The 19,244-nt window shown below is 42.8% G+C and overlaps 1 protein-coding gene across 1 annotated transcript in view; it reads left to right on the forward strand.

Annotated features, from left to right (window-relative positions):
• Positions 1-19,244, forward strand: part of SLC12A4 (solute carrier family 12 member 4) — a 420,155-nt gene that overhangs the window by 342,076 nt on the left and 58,835 nt on the right. The window contains exons 17-18 of the mRNA XM_073605176.1: positions 6,045-6,213; positions 18,797-18,992. Of these exons, the coding sequence (XP_073461277.1) occupies positions 6,045-6,213; positions 18,797-18,992 (365 nt within the window). The remainder of the gene's footprint in view (positions 1-6,044; positions 6,214-18,796; positions 18,993-19,244) is intronic.

The following is a 19,244-nucleotide window of genomic DNA, read 5'->3' on the forward strand; positions in this document are numbered from 1 at the left end:
GTTGGAGCCATGCTTCATGTCAGTCCACTTGTTGCAACAGCTCTCCAAGGTGTGATCACTCCTTTTTACCTACATACTAACAAGCAGATTTAATCTGATGCAGGTGTTAGTGTTTGTAATGAAAATTTACAGGGTGATTCCATAATTTTTTCCTCAGAATTGAGTGATTCCATAATTTATTCCCTGTGCTTGTTCTATAAATCTAATTGTTACTGGCCACCACAATTATTTTTCTTGATTTCTTTTAGTGTTTCCTAAAGCCAGAAAGTTGCCATTTGAAATGCCTTTAGTTTTTGGCCATGTCTGTGATCTGCTTTTTTTCTACAACAATAAACAACTAAAGGAACATCCTCAGGGACTGGTGATTCCATAATTTTTGCTAGGGGTTGTACATACTGTTCATGCCTGCAATAACTTAACTGTGCCCTTAAAGTGCCTTTGGGTGACGGACCCATTCTCCTGCTGGAGAATATATTTTTTCTAATTTTCAGTTATTCTCCTTCTTCCACTGACACTTTTATCAAGATGTGACTGGCACCCAGACCCTGAAGACCCCTTCAGGAGTATGCCCTCTATGACAGGCAAAGCCTTCATCTGGAACAAGACCAGCTACGTGAACATGGCAAGACCTAGCTACTCATGTCTTGTTGGTTTATTAACTGGTTATATAGTTGATACTATGCTATATCCTTTTATCCTACAAGACACACCAAAGTGCTAAACACACTTGAGGGTACAGGTTCTTCGGGTGATTTACTCTGACTATTATTGTCTTGCTTACTTGACCTCATAGGTAACATTTTGATAGTGTTTACCTATTTTAATTTCCTGGTCCTGATGTGCATTGATTTAGTGTGTTGGGGTGCCATGCAAAATGGGATTGCAACTCACTTTGCTGCAGATCAACACAGTTCTGAAGCCAGTCTCAGGAACACTTTTTTGCTGGTTCTGAACGACCTTTTAAGGGGTTCTTAACACAAGAGGTTTGTCCTTGGCTTCTCAATCATATGATTGCTGGGATTGGCTGTCATGAGACTGAGCATACTCCCAGCACAAAACAGTGCCAGTATGCATGTTGGTGCTGTGAAAAAGAAGCCCACCGCTGATCTACCACATAATTATTTAAGGCACAATGTAAACTGTACAAATATTTGTTGATATTTATAGTTTTATACAGTATCTCGATTTATTAAATATTTCGTAAGTTATATTGTAATTATGTGTGCTAATAATATAGTGTTTTTTTTTATTTTTTATTTTTTTATTGAAAACATGTTTTATAACGTTTATGCAAATATCATGAGTTGTTAAAAATAACACTATCCTATAATTGTATGATTCCTGTGCAGTCAGAAACTATATTTTTTGTGTATGTGTGTGTGTGTGTGTGGGGGGGGGGGGTCTTTTTGCTAACTTTTAAAGCTGTGAGTGGAAAATAACAAAAAAAAGTGAAAAAATGTGAAAAACAGTCCTGTCATGTGGGGTTAAAATGGGAGGCAGAGCCTATCACAAAATGGCAAACATGCAGCAGCTATTAGTTTAAATAACACCTAAACATCTTAGCAGGTTGCTCCCTTCAGAGGGAGTTTTAATCTGTTCCATTTGGGAATGAGATGTGCACTGGTCACTCTGTGCTAATGCAGTGTCTCGCAGCTGCCTGGGAAGATTAGTGATCAGAAACTAGTCAGCAAAGCTCCTGATCACATGATAACCATGTGAGTTCTAAAAATGATCGCATGGCTTTGTTTGTAAGCAACTGACAGTGTATCTCTTTCTGCATGAATTTTTCTTAAATCACAATTTTGTTTGCCCATTTGCCAGCCTGTAATTAGAAATCTGAGCAGGGTATTAGTATGCCCTGGTTCTAAAGGCTCAAGGCGTTTTTATGCATGACGGCAAAAAAACTTCTCTGTGCAGCAGAGCCTCTTACCTAAGCTCCGTTACTATCCAGCCATGTGCATTAGAGCCTCGGCTTTTACTCCCCCTCCTCAATGACTCCTGCTGCTGTCAATCAGCCTATGAGCCAATGAGGGGATATTGGGGGCGGGCCAAGCCGTGGCTCTGTGTATGTATGGAAACGCAGAGCAGTGGCTTGGGAGTGAGCCTGCTTGGGTGCCCCAAAAGCCAGGAGTGCCAGTGGGGGACCCGAGAAGAAGAGGGTCAGGGCTGCTCTGTGCAAAACCACTGCACAGAGCAGGTAAGTATGACATGTTTGTTATTTTAAAAATAATTGACTTTAATATCACTTTAATAAAGACAACATAAAATTATTAGCTTTTCCGTCCTGTGTGGATGTCATATGGCATCCTCCCAGTTGCGTGCCTTCTGTGCACTCTAGCTGCCGCAGTGCGGCTTGATCTGTCACCCGCTGTGTCCGCAAGATCAATATTAAATGTCTTCAAGTCTTCCATTGCAACACTGAAGATATTGGAGCAGTGTGGTCTTACTCTTTTAAATGACTGCCCCACACGCTGGTCAAGTAATACTACTAGTACATTCAAAATGATCGCAAGACTCCTCAAACTGATAGAATGGGTCTCCCAAATCACAAACAACATGCAATGGGACAGAGGGACAGCTTTCTCCCTAGTGAATGGCAAAAGCTCACATTGCATGACCCACTGCTGCCTTTTGCGGAACATATTAAAACCCTGTAGAGTGACTCCATGTCCCTGCCTTCTTTGATCTACTCAGTCACCTTGAGGACTTAAACAGAACACTAGCTACCAAGACCTTGCCACAACTGCACAGAACATGAAAGGGAATGTAAACCAGCATTTGCTTCATCCATTCTTAGATCCAAGTAACTGATGAAATGTTCTAGCCACTTGCAACAGCAGCTGCTTGTTTTGTCAATCCTGCTGTCTGTGGAAAACCTTGTTGATGTGGCTGATGATAATCGGGAACTATTTAAGAAGGCAGGGGAGTATGCCCGTGCCGTAAGAAAATTCATATTGCCCCACATACAAGATGAGGATCTGTCTGACTCTAAAGATGATATGTAGGGGGAATATTAAAAAATCACAGGACGTGGATAAAAGCGCCATCCACATGAAAGCAGGCAGTCTTTCTGTTTTTTTTTTTTCAAAATGGCATAGAAGACCCAGGCAGAGGATCTCTCCAAAAAAAGCAGCATAGAGCAGCAGATCAGTCTGACTGGTAATCCGGTGAACATATTCCGTTTTCCTATGGCCTCCTCCCTGGCCTCAGTGGCCTGTTGTTCCTTAGTCAATTTTGTATTTTGAAGCACTTAAAAGAGCAGTGTAAATAGTTTGCTGTGGTGCACTGGCTTGACTTGGCCCGTCATTGGAGGTTTTCTGTACCTGTGGGGTTGAATTAGGGAGAACTTGGCATGCTACCCAGCGCTCTGGATGGTGGTCTGAGGAGGCCTGTAATGCTGCACAGTGCTCTGGATGGTGATCTGAGGAGGCCTGTATTTCTGTACAGTGCTCTGGACGGGGGTATAAGAGACCTGCAATGCTGCACAGTGCTCTGGATGGTGGTCTCTGGTCTGAGGGGAGGCCTGTAATGCATAGTGCTGCTCTGTGTGTCCATTCAGACATGAAGCCCCCCTCTCTCCTCATTGGCTCACTGACTTTGGTTGACAGCAGCGGGAGCTAATGGCCAACCCATGCTGTCTCAGCCAATGAGAAAGGACAGCCGAGACACTCGTGCAACATTGCTGGTTTAAGATGGGGGGCTGAGAGGAGCTGCTGCACACAGAAGGGTTTTGATCTTAATGCATAGAATGCAGTAACATAAAAATTTTCTGACTTTAGAACCATTTTAATTGCTGGTTGAATGCTTCAGAAATGCTCTGGATATGTTTATTCATAAGATCACAGGATAAAAGTAAAAAGCTTACAGAGAGGAAGCAGCCTTCATCTGTAACCAAGAAGAGTTACCTTTGTTCTTTTCAGAATTCTTGGGTGAAACTGAAAACTTGCTTTTGGAAAAAAAAACTGGAACCCAAGGTCCACCAAGACAGGCAATAAACCTTATCAAATAATAAAATGTGATAGCGCTGCTGGTAAACCAAATACATAAACTAAATCAACATATATATATAATAGTCCATGAAGTGCACAAAGTTCAATTGGAGTCCATTTGTGACATATATGTGAAAAATCTTCCTATAAAGGTGCAAAAAAGGACTTTTCTAATCCAGCGTGCGTCACTGAGACTCCACACCACTCTATAAAGTGCTTCCGTCACCGAGTGCAATGCACGCTCACCTCCTTGTTAGACCCTGCAGGGGGTCAAACACATCTTTCACACAGTGCAATTCTCCTTTAAGAATGGCTCCACAATGACTATCGATTCCTGGTATGCCCTTTCAGAGTCAGACACGCTCTGCACAAAGTGCAGGATCCTTCCAATATGGTTATTTCAAAATTGGCTCCACATTACTCTCCGGCAGTTCCGAAGTGACATAAAAAACAAAAGTGCCTCTAATAGTGCAGTACCCAAGGTGTTAAATTGACAGAACCTCACTACCCCAGCTTAAGATACACTCACATTTATTAAAATAACGAAAGCATATATACAAATTTCATTTGGATCTCACTTATAGCGAAAGGATTCCACCGCCAGGCTCCAACTCTATTAGTTACGCCACCAACCTCGTGGCTTCATTTGGAGGAATTTTTATGTCACTTCGGAACTGCCAAGGAGAGCAATGTGGAGCCAATTTTGAAGTAGCCATATTGGAAGGATACTGCACTTTGTGCAGAGCGTGTCTGCCTCTCAAAGGACATACCAGCAATTGTTGATCCTTGTGGAGCCATTCGTAAAGGAGAATTTCACTGTGTGCATGGTGTGTTTGACCCCCCTCAGGGTCTAACAAGGAGGTGAGCATGCATTGCACTTGGTGATGGGAGCACTCTACAGAGTGGTGTGGAGTCTCAGTGAAGCATGTTGGATTAGAAAAGTCCTTTTTTGCACCTTTTTATAGGAAGATTTTTCACATCTATGTAACAAATAGACTCCAATTGAACTTTGTGCACTTCAAGGACTTTATTGTTATTTATATGTTGATTTTGTTTATGTATTTGGTTTACCAGCAGCGCTATCACATTTTATTATTTGATTCTGTTTTTGTTTTGTGGAAACACATAGGTGATAGCAGCAGCAAATGTATATTTAATTTTTTTCACCATCAGGTAGCTATATTGTTTATTCTGGCAATAAACCTTGTTGCCAATGAAGGGGCATCCCCACTTCTGCAAGTGGTACTATGCTTGGCAGTATGGATCTGAAAAATCTCTAATGTATGGGTCCAAATTATTGTGAGTCCAGAGGTTACAAGCTGGGGTTTTGCATCTTGTTTCCTACACGCTTAATGCCATTAAGAGTGCCTACCGCACGCAACAAAAATGCAGCCTTGTTTTGCTGTACTGGGTCAGTTGCACTTTCAGGGGGTCAATGCCCTTGATCCAGAATCAGAAAGGTTACTATTTCAACCTTTTCATGGTGCCCAAGCCAAATGGCATTGTGTGGCCCATTCTGAAACTGAAGTATTTTTTTTACATGTTCAAAAGTTCCATACTGAATTTGTAAGCTCAGTGGTTGTATCCTTCCATTTGAGGGATTTCCTGGCCCTGGTGGGCATTTAAGATGCCTACCTCCACACCCCTGTATTTCTGCTTCATCAACGCAGTCTACACTTTGCGGTGGAAGAACAACATTTTCAGTTTGTGGTTCTGCCTTTGGCCCTGCTGGCACTAGTTTTGGCTTTAATGTGATCTGCTACTGTCGGCTTGGTGCCAGAAAACACAGTATACCTTCAGAGGTCTAGTGGTGTCTATGCTGCAATGGGCAGCAAAAGGGGGACCTAGTCAATATTAGGTGGCTGATCATAAACTTATGGCTGACCAATGTATGATTAGGACAGCACTCACTTTGACTATTGTTTATCACATTTATTTATTCTTGGTACTTACTTTATATAGTGCTATCAATTTATGCAGTGCTTACATAAAATATTTCAATGTGCTTTAATGTGTGGTAATGTTAAAATTATTTTTTTTTTTTACTTTCACCAGGCCACAATTGCTAGTTCTCCTAAAACTAGATGAGGATCTACATGTCAAATATCCACGTTTGCTTACTTTTGCCTCTCAATTGAAAGCTGGAAAGGGATTGACCATTGTTGGTACTGTAATGCAGGGGAACTTTTTGGACAGCTATGGGGAGCTGCAAGCTGCTGAACAGGTAACAACCTTATTTTCCTTAAAGTGATTGTAATGTCTCATTAAAAAAAAATAAAAATAAATAACAAACATGTTATACTTCTCTGTGTAGTGGTTTTGCACAGAGCAGCCTGGATTCTCCTCTTCTCGGGTCCCTCTTCACTGCTCCTGGCCCCTCCCTCCAGTCGAGTACCCCCACAGCAAGCAGCTTGTTATGAGGCACCCGAGCCGAGCTGCAGCTCTGTGTATCCATTCAGACACAGAGCTGCCCTTCGGCACCATCCCCTCTCTCTCCTGATTGGCTAACTGAATTTGAGTGACAGCCGCAAGAGCCAATGGTGACGCTGCCGTGTCTCAGCATATACCTAGGGAGAGTCTCGGATGGCCGAGGGACTTGTGGGCATCGCTGGACCGAGATGGGGATCATATAAGTATTAGAGGGTGCTGGGGAGGCTGCTATACACAGAAGGCTTTTTTTCTTAATGGATTAAGATAAAAAACCTTCTGCCTTTACAATTCCTTTAAGGAACCAGTTTTCCACACACATTTAGCTTATGTAACAGGACATTTTTTCCATGACACTGTATTTATTTATTTTTTTTGCCATAACAATGCATGATGATTTAGAATAGTAACCAACTTGAGGGTGAGGAGGAAAAGGTGAGCTTTGGATGGGAGGAGAGAAGGTGAGCTGTGGACAGGGGAGAGAGGGAGAGCTGTGGATAGGGATGCTGATTTTATTTTTTTTCTGCACACTGTGTGGTACACACTCCTCAGCACTGCACTATACGCACTCCTGTGTCCAGTACTCTGTGTGTTACACTTTCCTGAACTTTGCATTGTGTGCAAAACTCCGTTCTGAGCCTTGCCCACACCCATTATTTTGCATCACTTCTCTTCGTTGAGAAATGGCTGGATTGCGGGCGGGGGTCGTCAGGGCAGGGAGTTGACTGGGGAGGGTGGTTTCATGCACCTATTCCATGGAAAAAAAAAAGCCCTGAACTTGGTTAATTAAAGTTCTTGGAACAGCCCATAAAACCTCTCCCAACAAGCCTCCATCCTGCTGGCTGAATACGTGTGGTCTACCCTGGGATGGATAGACCCAGGAGAACTCTCTTTGTACACTGGAAATGGGCCGAACCACTTTTCTTTCATAATTGCTGCTGGCACCACAAGCAAATCAGCCTACATCCGTAGGGCACAACTGGAGTTCTTTTTGCAAAAAAATATTTTTTCTATTTTCTCTGGTTTTATTTACTTTTATTTTGCATGACCTGCAATCTCGTTTTCTGCTGAAATATCCATGCAGGTAACCTAGGCTACGGCCTGCGGACATGTAGATCACACGCTTATAACGCACTAACTTCTCAGTTGTTAGCTCGTCTCACTGTTCCTATAGGAGAATTTCCTATATTGTGTGGGGATTATTGGTTGTGTAAGTTAAATTGAGGGGATTAAGCACTCCATGTTTTCTTTTTCAGTGGGTGTGTGGGGTGGGTGGGGAGGGGTTTGGCTACATGCTTTTTCTTTTTTTTGTCTCCTTCTTTCTTTCTGTTTTAGTTCAGTAAATGCAGGGGTTCCTCTCTTTTGATACATGTTGTACCTGGGATTTGGTTGGTTGGTGGGTGGGGGGCTGGGGAGACTGACTGTGGAGCTGGTGGCAGGAGAGGTGGACACCCCCCCTCTGGGTCATAGACCACATGTCTATCCTGTGGATAATTTACACAGACACCTTACATGGCCCCCCTAAGAATTGTCTCCTGGAACGTCAAGTGCCTCAATGACAAAATTAAACGCTCCCTCGTCATGGCCTTTCTTAAACAACACAACACATAAAAATGCATCCTCCAGAAAACCCACCTGGTAGGTAGCAGGGTCATGAGCCTCAAAAAAACGTGGGTGGGACATTATTACCATGCTACCTACGCTAGGGGGGTTAGCATCCTGGTACATAAGACCCTGACTTTCAAATTACTGGATTTGAAACTTGACCCAGAGAGTAGGTACGTGATACTGAATGCAATAATCGATACACTTGAAATGCTTATAGTAGGAGTGTATATACCTCCACATGCTACCACCTCATTATTGAGGACGCTGGTCCCAATCATGTCTACATATGCAGCTGATAATATTATTGTAGCCGGGGACTTTAATATGCTTCTGAGTCCCTCTATAGACAAACTAGCCGCAAGCACTGCTGTGGGATCCCCCCTGTCTAGCTGGGCCTCTCTGTATGGTCTGATAGATGTCTGGCGGTGGAGGCACCCAGATGAGCGTGCCTTTACCTGCCACTCAGCCACACATCACACCCTCTTGCGGATAGACCTGATATACGCTAGCCCTGGGCTTTTGTCAAGGGTGAGTAAGGTTAAGATGCTCCCACGAGGCATATCAGACCATGCTCCTCTACTCTGTTGCCTCCAGACGCTGACTCTAGTGTCTGAGAGGGTGTGGCGTCTCTCCCGATACTGGATTTCAGACCCTACTATAGACTTTGAAGTGGCCAAACATATCTCTGAATTCTGGCTGCTGAATGACCGCACGGCCTCTCCTGAGGGGGTCTGGGACACCTTTAAGGCTTATGTCCGAGGATGTTACCGGTCCTCCATCTCGAGAGCACGTCGGGACGCAGCCGTGACTGTAGAGGAGGCTGAGTCTAGAGCTTGCTCCCTAGAGTCTCAATATGTCCTAACCAAAAACCCGATCACTTGTCTGGACATGCAGGCTGCCTATTGGGAAATGGTCCTTCTGAGAGTTACCAAGGCCAAAAAATGCCAGCTGGCACAAACGCAGCGCATTTTTGAGCAGGGGGAAAAAACTGGTAGGCTCCTTGCATGGTTAGATAGGGAACAACAGCAGGTTACCAGTATAGCCCGCATCTAAGATGACGTGGGGGCGGTGGTGACAGACCATCAGGCCATAAATGCCCATTTTACCTCTTACTATAAGTCCCTATACTTTTCCAGAGCGACGTACTCCACTGAAGAACTGGGCAATTATCTGGACCAAATCACCTTTCCTAAACTCACTGATGCAGATAGGGACAGACTGGACGCCCTGATTACACTCAAGGAGATACAGCAGGCTCTAGGCACCCTACAGGCGGGAAAGACCCCCGGGACAGACGGGCTACCAACAGAATTCTACCGTCAGTATGGTGAACAACTGCCACCTAAATTACATGGCATGGTGTCTCGGGCCTTGGAGGGGGAGCTCTCCCGGCCTCCATGGCCGAGGCTATCATTGTAGTAATCCCGAAGCCAAACAAAGACCCGGAACTATGCACATCCTACCGGCCCATATCCTTTTACTTAATGTTGACATTAAGATACTCGCCAAGGTTCTGGCTGGTAGGATGAATGAAGTCATCCTCACCCTGCTTCACGAGGATCAATCGGGGTTCATGCCCAGTAAAGGGATAGATATTAATCTCCGGAGGCTGTATGCAGTTCTAGCATTCGCTGATTCTCTCACTCCATCGGACGCGGTGGCCTCTCTTGATGCTGAAAAAGCATTCGATACGGTGGAGTGGGCCTATCTGTGGGAGGTCCTGCGCCGATTTGGTTTTGGACCTAATTTCATCTCATGGGTTCATGCCCTGTACAGCTCTCCGAAGGCTAGAGTGAGCCACCCTGTCCTCACCCTTCCAGCTATGCAGAGGCACGAGACAGGGCTGTCCCTTGTCCCCGACCCTCTTTCCACTGGCTATTGAGCCGATGGCGAGTCTCCTGCGCTCCTCAGAGACAGTGGATGGAATACCGATGGGCCCAATACAAGAACGGATCTCTCTCTACGCCGACGATACCCTCTTGTATCTGAGGAATGACAGAGACTCCCTGGGAATGGCCTTATCCATCATAGATACGTTTGGCAGGTTCTTGGGCATTTGTATCAACTGGGGAAAGTCTGTCCTGTTTCCGCTATCCCTCGCACTACAGATAGTCTCCCAGTTTAAATACCTGGGTGTCAATATCCACAAAGACTTGTCAAAATATACCAACCTTAACCTGACCCCGGTGGTCTCCCTGTCCAGAAGATGCGCAGCCTGGAAAACGCTACCCCTCACACTAGTTGATAGGGTCAATCTAATTAAAATGACGATTCTTTCCATATCTTATACCTCTTCAGGCAAACCCTGATTCCTATAACGCTAGCCTTCTTTAAAAAACTTGACAGCATAATTACGACATTTCTCTGGCAAGGTAATACACCAAGAATAGCAAAAATGACCCAGCAACTCTCGATTTCCCTAGGGGGCCTGGCACTGCCCTGCTTTGTTAAATACTATTGGGCTGCGGTCCTGGTCACGGTCCACTGGTAGCTCTCTGAGGAGTCAGCCAACCCGGTGGCCACTCTTGAGGCAGCTCTGTTGGGCTCCTATGCCGAGCTAAGGAACCTGATACACCGTGGACCCCGGTCCAACCCCCGTATTACCGCCCCTATGGGTACCACTCTAAAGGTATGGGGCGCTGTGCGGTCCAAGGTGGAAAAACCAGACACTTGGTCCCTACACACCCCATTGTGGGGAAACCCTCGACTGTCCCATTTTGAAACCATCCCTGACCCAGTGATTTGGGCACGGTTTGAAATTAAAACCCTGGGTGACATTGTATCTGACAGGAGGCTGCTCAGCTTTGACGACCTTAAAAGAATCTGGTTCCTACCTAACTGTATGTTCTTTAGATATTTACAGTTACGCCACGCGTTTCAGGTCCAATTTCCGCAAACTATAAACCTGGAAGTTCACGCAGTCGAGGCTGCGCAGAGAGCCCCGGGAATGGGTGGAACTCTTTCCACTCTATACTCATTCTTGGCGAGCCTGGACACCTCCAAAGTCTTCCAGCTGTTTTCGGTATGGCAATTGGACATCCTGAAGATGGCTGACGACGACTGGGAGGAGGGCGTCCAGCAATACATCCCATTGTTGATCTCGGCCAGGGATCGCTTCACTCAGCTGAAGTTTCTACATCGGGCCTACTACTCCCCGGAGAGACTTGCTAGAATCTACCCTGATAGACGACCGACGTGCCATAGATGTAATACTGAGGTCGGATCCTTTTTCCATGTAGTTTGGTCGTGCCCTCAGATCAGGCCCTTTTGGATGTGCGTCGTCGGGGTGATAAACTCCATAGGCAAACTGAGGGTCCCCTGTGAGCCAATACCACTGTTGTTAGGTGTCTGCAACACCCTGGAGGCCTCACAATCTAAAAAATGTTTAGTATTTTACGCAGCCTTCTACGCTAGAAAAGCAATCCTACTACATTGGAACAAGCCCCTTCCTCCCATGGTACAACAATGGCAAACGCTGATAGACTTGGCACTGCCATTATATAAACTGACATACATGGGATGCAATTGCCCTAAAAAATTTGACAAACTGTGGGCAGCATGGGTACATGAGCGGCGGTTGCCACTGGATTAGGACCCGGACGGAAGCAATAGGTCAGATTTGGGTAGAAATAGGTGCAATGAGGGTACAATTTTGACACAATGGTGGAGGAACCTGCTGCCTTCCTCCTGGCCCTTCCCTTCCCCACCCCCCCTTTTCTTTTCTCTCCTCTTACCCACTCCAGCTCAGATGTCTGGAACTCCTCCTCCCACTAGAGATTATACTGTATTATATCCGGGTGCTTACTGTGTAGTCGATGAGATTGTATCACTGCTTACAGTTGTATATCTTGAAACTTAAATAAACTTTTTCTGTTAAAAAAAAAAAAAAAAAAGAAGAATCTGCTAAAAGGTAAATCCTTCAGACCAGTTATCTGGAAAGTGGTAACGACAGAGAAGACAACTGTCCAAGGACAGTGTTCAAGAACCGAAAGAGCCTTGCCCATCAACATCCTAGAGATTCGGGCAGTGCGTCTGGCTCTAAAGACCTGGACTTCCAGGTTAAGGGATTGTCCTGTCAGGATCCAATCCGTTAATGCCACGGCTGTGGCCTATATCAATCACCAAGGGGGCACCAAGAGTCTCTCAGCGCAGAGGGAGGTGAACAATATTCTAACTTGGACAGAAAGAAATATTCAGTGCCTATCAGCAGTCTTTATTCCGGGAATAGAGAACTGGCAGGTGAACTACTTAAGTCGCCAGAAGTTATTCCCAGGGGAATGGTTTCTTCAAGAGCGCCAAATATTTTCTTTTTTTTTACAAATATTTTATTTGTTCAAAGAACATGATCAAGGTTAAACATCTGTACACATGCAATAAGTTGCGATACATAACATTGCAAACAAACTGCAGGCGAGATCACATTGCTACATATAGGGTATCATGACGGTCTGACTGGTGTGACTCTCGTAACGAGGATGTTTATGGCAGTGCCCTGATATTGAATGTACTCGAGGTGGTAAAACTAGTGACCCATTTATGCTGCCCCTAATAGGGTCCCAGACCAGTCCTAATCGATTTTATAATTTTATATATTGGAGAAGTATCTTGGAAGTCCGGGTCCAAATAACCAGGAAAGAGAATAGAGAAAGAATGAAAGGGAAAAGAAAGAAGAAGGCGAAAGGAAGGGTGAGAGGTGTTGGTAAGGAGTGGAGGGAGAAGGGGGAAAGAAAATAAGGGGGGAGGGGGGAGTGCGGAGATATACCTCGTGTGAACCCTCCAGACGCGGGGGTGATATGGTAAGGCCCATGGGTGCTTCATAGTCTGTATAGCCCCTATTTGGTGGGGTGAGTTTATTTGTTCTAATCGCCGTCAAGGATGGCTCTTCCTTCATCAAGAAAGATAAAGACGTTCCAGAGTGACCAGGTCTTGGAGTATCGCTCCTGTTGGTGTCGTGCCGAAAGAACAAGGTCTTCCATCGCCAAATATTTTCAATTGGTAAAAGGTCTGAACTGCAGGCAGGCCAGTTAAGCACCCAGACTCTTCTACTACAAAGCCATGCAGTTGTCATAGATGCAGTATGCAGTTTAGCATCGTCCTGCTGAAATATGCAAAGCCTTCCCTGAAAAAGAAATAATCTGGATGGGAGCATATGATACTTTAAAACCCGGATCTTTCAGCATTGATGGTGCCTTTCCTGATATGCAAGCTGCCCATTTCATGCACCCTTATACTGTCAGAGATGCAGCCTTTTGAACTGAACGCTGATAGGAAGCCCGAAGGTCTCTCTCCTCTATAGTCTGGAGGACGGGATGCCCAAGGTTGCCAAAACAAATGTCAGATTTTTATTTGTGTGACCACAGAACAGTTTTCCACTTTGCAACATTTTAAATGAGCTTTAGTTCAGAGAAGATAACAGCATTTCTGGATCATGTTCAGATATAACTTCTTATTTGCATGATAGAGTTTAACTTGCATTTTTGGATGGCACAGCGAACTGTGTTCACAGACAGACAGTGGTTTTTGGAAGTATCTCTGAGCCCATGCAATCATGTCCATCACAGAATCATGCCTATTTTTAATGCAGTGCCGCCTGAGGGCCCAGAGTTCACGGGCATACAATATTGCATTTTTTACCTTGTTTTGCACAGGGAGAGTTTTCCTGATTTTCATAATCCTTTGATATTATCCACTGTGGATTACATATTTAAAGTATTTGTATACAAGCATGTTACTAACCTGTTGCCAATTAACTTAATTAAAAAATGTTATACCAGCTCTTCCTTGTTAGTACCACTTGGGGGTTGTTCACACTTGACAAATTTTCGAACTCAAAACAAACGCTCCAATAGCGTTATTGTGCTTTAGTATGGACGTTAGACTCACGTTAATGCACTTTAGTATAGGCATTAGACTGTCGTTAATGCGCTCTAGTATGGGCGTTAGACTGGCATTTTACAAGCATTAATGACACTTTAAAAATGCTCCCCCAAATGCCCTATGCGTGGTTTTGATGCGCATTAAGGCTCGTTAAAACCGTTACGCAAAGTTTTGTTTTTTTGTTTTGTTTTTAAAGGCAAGTGTCATTACAGGTGATAAACAATTTGAGGTGTTGCTTGTCATGGTGAATGTTTCCTGTGCATACTCCATTAGCAGGTAAGGCAGCAGCATGGATTCCTTCACTATACTTGATCTCATGTTTGACCTCCTGCAGATGATCCCGTATAAATGAACAATTGGCTGAGCTGAGGAAAAGGAGAAAGACATCCAGTTGTCTCTCAGAGATATACTAAAAGGCACTTTCATGCCCTGTATCATAATTTACGCACCTACGCTCAGAAGTTTATGTCAGCCATATTTTCAAACATCACAAACAGGAAGTGTATAGAAGGGAGTGACTGCAGAACACTCTATGCGCTCCTCTATCATTACAGAGCAGTGTGGGACATTATATTCCTGCTGCATGATTATTTAAAAACCTAATTTTAACGCGCCACAGCCCTCACCGCAACCTTGCCACAAACGCCTGCCAGTGCATTTGTGGCACGTTACCATAGACTTGAATGGGATACATTGAAAGGTTTCGAGATCCTCCTGACTCAACATGTGGCTTCAATTTTGAAGCGACATGAAGCTAACGCTTCATGTTTTGATAATGTGAACAGCACTGTATAATTAGTATAATTTGCATAGGTGTGAACAGCATAATGTAGTATAATTTGCATAGGTGTTTGAGCAGCATTAAAAATGCCCCTCAAATGCCTGCTTTCAATGCTAGTGTGAACTTTGCCTTACTTTGCCAGCTTTTCGTCATCCCAACTCTTTTGAGACATGTTGCTGCCATTTATTTCAAAATTATATTTTCTTTTTCTTAAAATGTTACATTTTCTTAGTTTAAACATGTGAGAGGTTTTCTATTTTCAATTGTGAATAAAATATGTGTTTGAGAGTTGCAAATCATTCCATTCTGTTTTTACGTAGATTTTGCACAGCGTCCCAACTTTTTTGGATTTGAGGTTGTACAAGGTATAAATATATAAAAACCATAATAAAGAAAGGTTAGCGTAAAGTAGTCCTCCCCTCAATATATGACAAAAAGGAAAAGGTCTGATGTCACCCACAAACCACCTCCATCCCAATATATGCAACAAAATACAGGAATCGCTCTGGGACTTTAAATGAGGTGAATGTGGTTAGCCAACAATTGACAGAGTAAATGCAGTCTTAAAATTGTCATGCAAACATAAACATGAATCATAGCCAAGCCACTGAAATGATACATATAGTAAAAAATGTCATTACAGGTGTCATGGTAAAAAATGTAAATTGCAAAGTACACATGCATGATACACATGAGATAAGCAGCCGACGGCCGGATTGGCTTGATCGTGCAAGGTTGATGGATTAAGTATCAGATGTCACCCAGAAAATGAAACAGAGGGTTCTCTCCTCCATGTGTTCACCTTTAGAGGTCTCTAAATATCTCCTCTCTACTACACTGACCATTTTGGAATTGTCGCCCCAGAATCCCCTGGTTAAAGGCCCTGGCTGGGTTTATAGCCGCAGGCTCAATCAGCTTGCCTTCTGGTAAGCGTGCAATTTATTTGGTGTCCGGTGCACTAATGGTGGTGGAGGATCATGTATTACTTTTAAGTTTCATCTATTCACTTATATGCACATTTGTGTGATTTATGGACTAATTGTAATGTACCTGACTTGCACTTAGTTCTGGACGTTTCATCGTTATTGGTTTATCACATTCATTTTTGTTTTTTACATTGGGATAGATTTTTATGTCTATTATATTATGATGATATATTTTTTTTTCTTTTATTAGAATTTTTTCATTATATATTCTTTGATCACCATACACTATTTAGCGCAGCTATTTTTCTTTTTATACCTTTTGGGGTAGCTTTGTGGGCATCCCTGGTGGTCTGGTGGTCCTGGGCGGGCATCCGCGAGGGGTGGCTGTGCTGATAAACAATCAGCACAGACCCCCCTGTCAGGAGAGCCGTCGATCGGCTCTCCTCTACACGCGTAGTGAGGAAAAGCCGATCAACGGCTCTTCCTGTTTACTTCGTGATCAGCCATGATTGGACATGGCTGATCACATGGTAAAGAGCCTCCATCAGAGGTTCTTCACCGAAAGCGGTGTAGCGGTGTGTCAGACTGACATGCCGCACCACCGATCGCCACAATGCGCACGCCGACGGTTATCCTGCTGGACGTCATATGACGCCCAGTCAGGATAACTGAACCACCGCCTGGCCGTCATTCTGCTATAGGCCAGACGGGAAGTGGTTAAGCTGTTTTTGTTGTAGAATTTTGGTCTTAAGTTTAGAAGGGCCAATGCTAGGTCAGATGTAATAGTGTTTTCGTACATTGCTGAGGCAAGCATAAAAATTGATTCCCAAAATTCTTGTACCACTGGACATTTCCACCATATGTGTACATGTGAACCCAGCTCTGAACAGCCATGGAAACTGGAAGCCAATTGATCTGGAACATATTTAGAGATTCTAGCTGGAACTAAGTACCATAGTGTGAGTACTTTGTATGCAGTCTCAACTGCTGTTACATTCGGTGAGAAAGATTTTGTTATGGACCATATCATATCTCAGACCATTCTACTGTATCAATAGTACGACATAGATAATTTTCCCATTTGGCCACATAATAAGGTGGGGATGCATAAGGTTTAGTAAGCAATTGAGAATAGAGTGATAAAATCCTTCCCCTGCAATGTGGATCATTCACGCTAATTTTTTCTAAAATTGACAGTTTTGTCATAGCAATCTTTGTATTTAGAGAGGAAGTGTCAAAATTTTTAATTTGTAAATATCTAAATAATTCTGATTGGGGAATCCCATATAATTTACATAAATCTGGAAAAGGTAATATTCATGAATCTGAAACCAAATTGTGTAAGCATGAGATACCAGCATTTGACCAGGCTCGGAAGGTCATGGGGGAAGTCCATGATGGATACAAGGCCGGATTTTTGTGGAATGAAAGGAGTGGGTTATGTGAAGATTGTAGACCGTACATAGTTCTGTGTCTATCATATAGTGATAAAGAATGTTTAGTGATTGGGTTCAGAAGGTTCTTATGTTCCCCTGGACGTAACCATAATATTGTCGTTATCGGGAAAGGGTCACAGTGTCCACTGCTTCTATGCCAACCCAGAGGGAGGTTTTAGGTAGTAGCTTGATATTTTGACAGTTGTGCCACTTGAGCAGCCTTATAAAATGTCATGAAATTAGGAAAACCCAAGCCACCCCACAATTTGGGGAGATATAAGTTTTCTTTAGGCAATCTTGGTTTAATTTAATATAATTCTTAAAAAAATAAGCTGGACTGTGTATAGGGAGAACTCTAAATAAATATAACATTTTCAGAAGAATGGTCATTTTGATTAAATTGATTTTCCTGAACCAGGAAAGTGGAATAGATGACCATTTTGAGCTGGATACCTAAGTAAGGCAGACTGTGTGTAGCCAATTTAAAAGGAAATGCCTCCTTAACAGTACACATTTCCTTATCAGATAATGAAATGTTCAATGCTGTTGATTTCTGCATATTAACTTTAAGACCTGAAATAGCTGAAACCCTGTTTAGGATGTTCATAAAATTAGTGATAGAGATTTGTGGGAGGATAAGAATAGACTATCATCTGCAAATAAACAAAACTTATGATGATATCCACCTAGTTCTATGCCTGTAATGGAAGGATCAGTTCTAATTCTCTGGGCCAATGGTTGAATAAGCAGGGCGAATAGAAGAGGAGAAAGAGGGCACCCTTGTCTCGTGCCCCTTCCTATAATAAATGCATCTGATTTATAGCCTGCATATTTAATACATTTTTCTTTAGTTAAAAAAAAAAGTGATGATTAAATTGTATTAAAAGAAAGCTTAGCTGTCTGAACAAAATTATATAAAATTAATTTGGGTACATTGTTGCATGACCAAGTACTTGTCAAAGTATCATAGTACTGAATATTTAAAAATGGCCTGGACAAGAGGGGGGCTTACCATCCGGTCTTCAAGTGGTTAAAATTGAAGTTATGAATTTTATAGCATGATTTCATTGGTTCAGCTTGGACAATGCCATACCTCTGGGATCCCCAGGAACTGTGGAAACTGCAAATTACTGTAGCAATCGCTGCTACTACAGTGATTGCCACTGTTATCCTGGTACCTTGCTGAGCAGCTGCCCTGTTGCATAGTGAACACAGGGGTTCTCATTCAGCACAGGCGCTATTCACAGAATTCTGTTTTTATAAACACAAGGCATATTCTTGGTAAACCTTGTAATTGCATCTTGCCACCTCTCCATTTCTTCCAATCCAAAAAACGCATTGCATTTATTGAGAAAAATGGAAGGTGTTCGGTGAATGTGCCAAGGGGGTTACCCTCCGTATTTATTATTTAGTAGGGCAGCAGCTTTAAAGAGAGATTATTCACACTGTATAATGTTACCTGATTTTGAATGTTTTATTTTTATATTTGTATGAATTTAATCTGACATAAAAATATGATTTCCAAAATTATGTGTATAAGAAATTGAGTATGTGAGAGCTTATTTGTCTTTTGTTTCAGCATTCAACAAATATACAGTAAGTACAGTATATTCTCTATAGATTTTGTTAGGATGGTGAGTGTTAGTGTAGCATGATATTGTATAAAGATTGCATTGGTCTGTACATACTGTATAATGCATTATACTTTAAGCTGTAGTGCAGTGCTGAGTTTTTATTTTTTTATTCTTTCAGACTATTAAAAATATGATGGAAATAGAAAAAGTGAAAGGCTTTTGTCAGGTTGTAGTTTCCAACAAAGTGAAAGAAGGTATTTCACATCTGATCCAATCATGTGGACTTGGAGGGATGAAACATAATACTGTTATGCTGGGATGGCCATATGGCTGGAGACAAAGTGAAGATCCTCAGTCATGGAAAACCTTCATTGGTAAGCATTTTCTGAAATTAAATCAGGACCTATCCTACATATACATACTAAATATGGCAAAAGATGTGAATGGTAATTTAATGTGCAAATTTCAATTTTGTACGCTTGGAAGTACAAATGGCAATAATCCAGATGTACTGTATAAAACTGAAACATCGATACATTTATTTTCAGCACTGGGAGTCAGCCACTGGTAATTTTGGCAAATAAACACAAAAAGATCTAAAGTTAAAGCACTCCCTCTACCACTTA

The sequence above is a fragment of the Aquarana catesbeiana genome, linkage group LG11 (assembly GCF_042186555.1).
Source record: "Aquarana catesbeiana isolate 2022-GZ linkage group LG11, ASM4218655v1, whole genome shotgun sequence".
In the NCBI taxonomy this organism is placed as follows: Eukaryota; Metazoa; Chordata; class Amphibia; order Anura; family Ranidae; genus Aquarana; species Aquarana catesbeiana.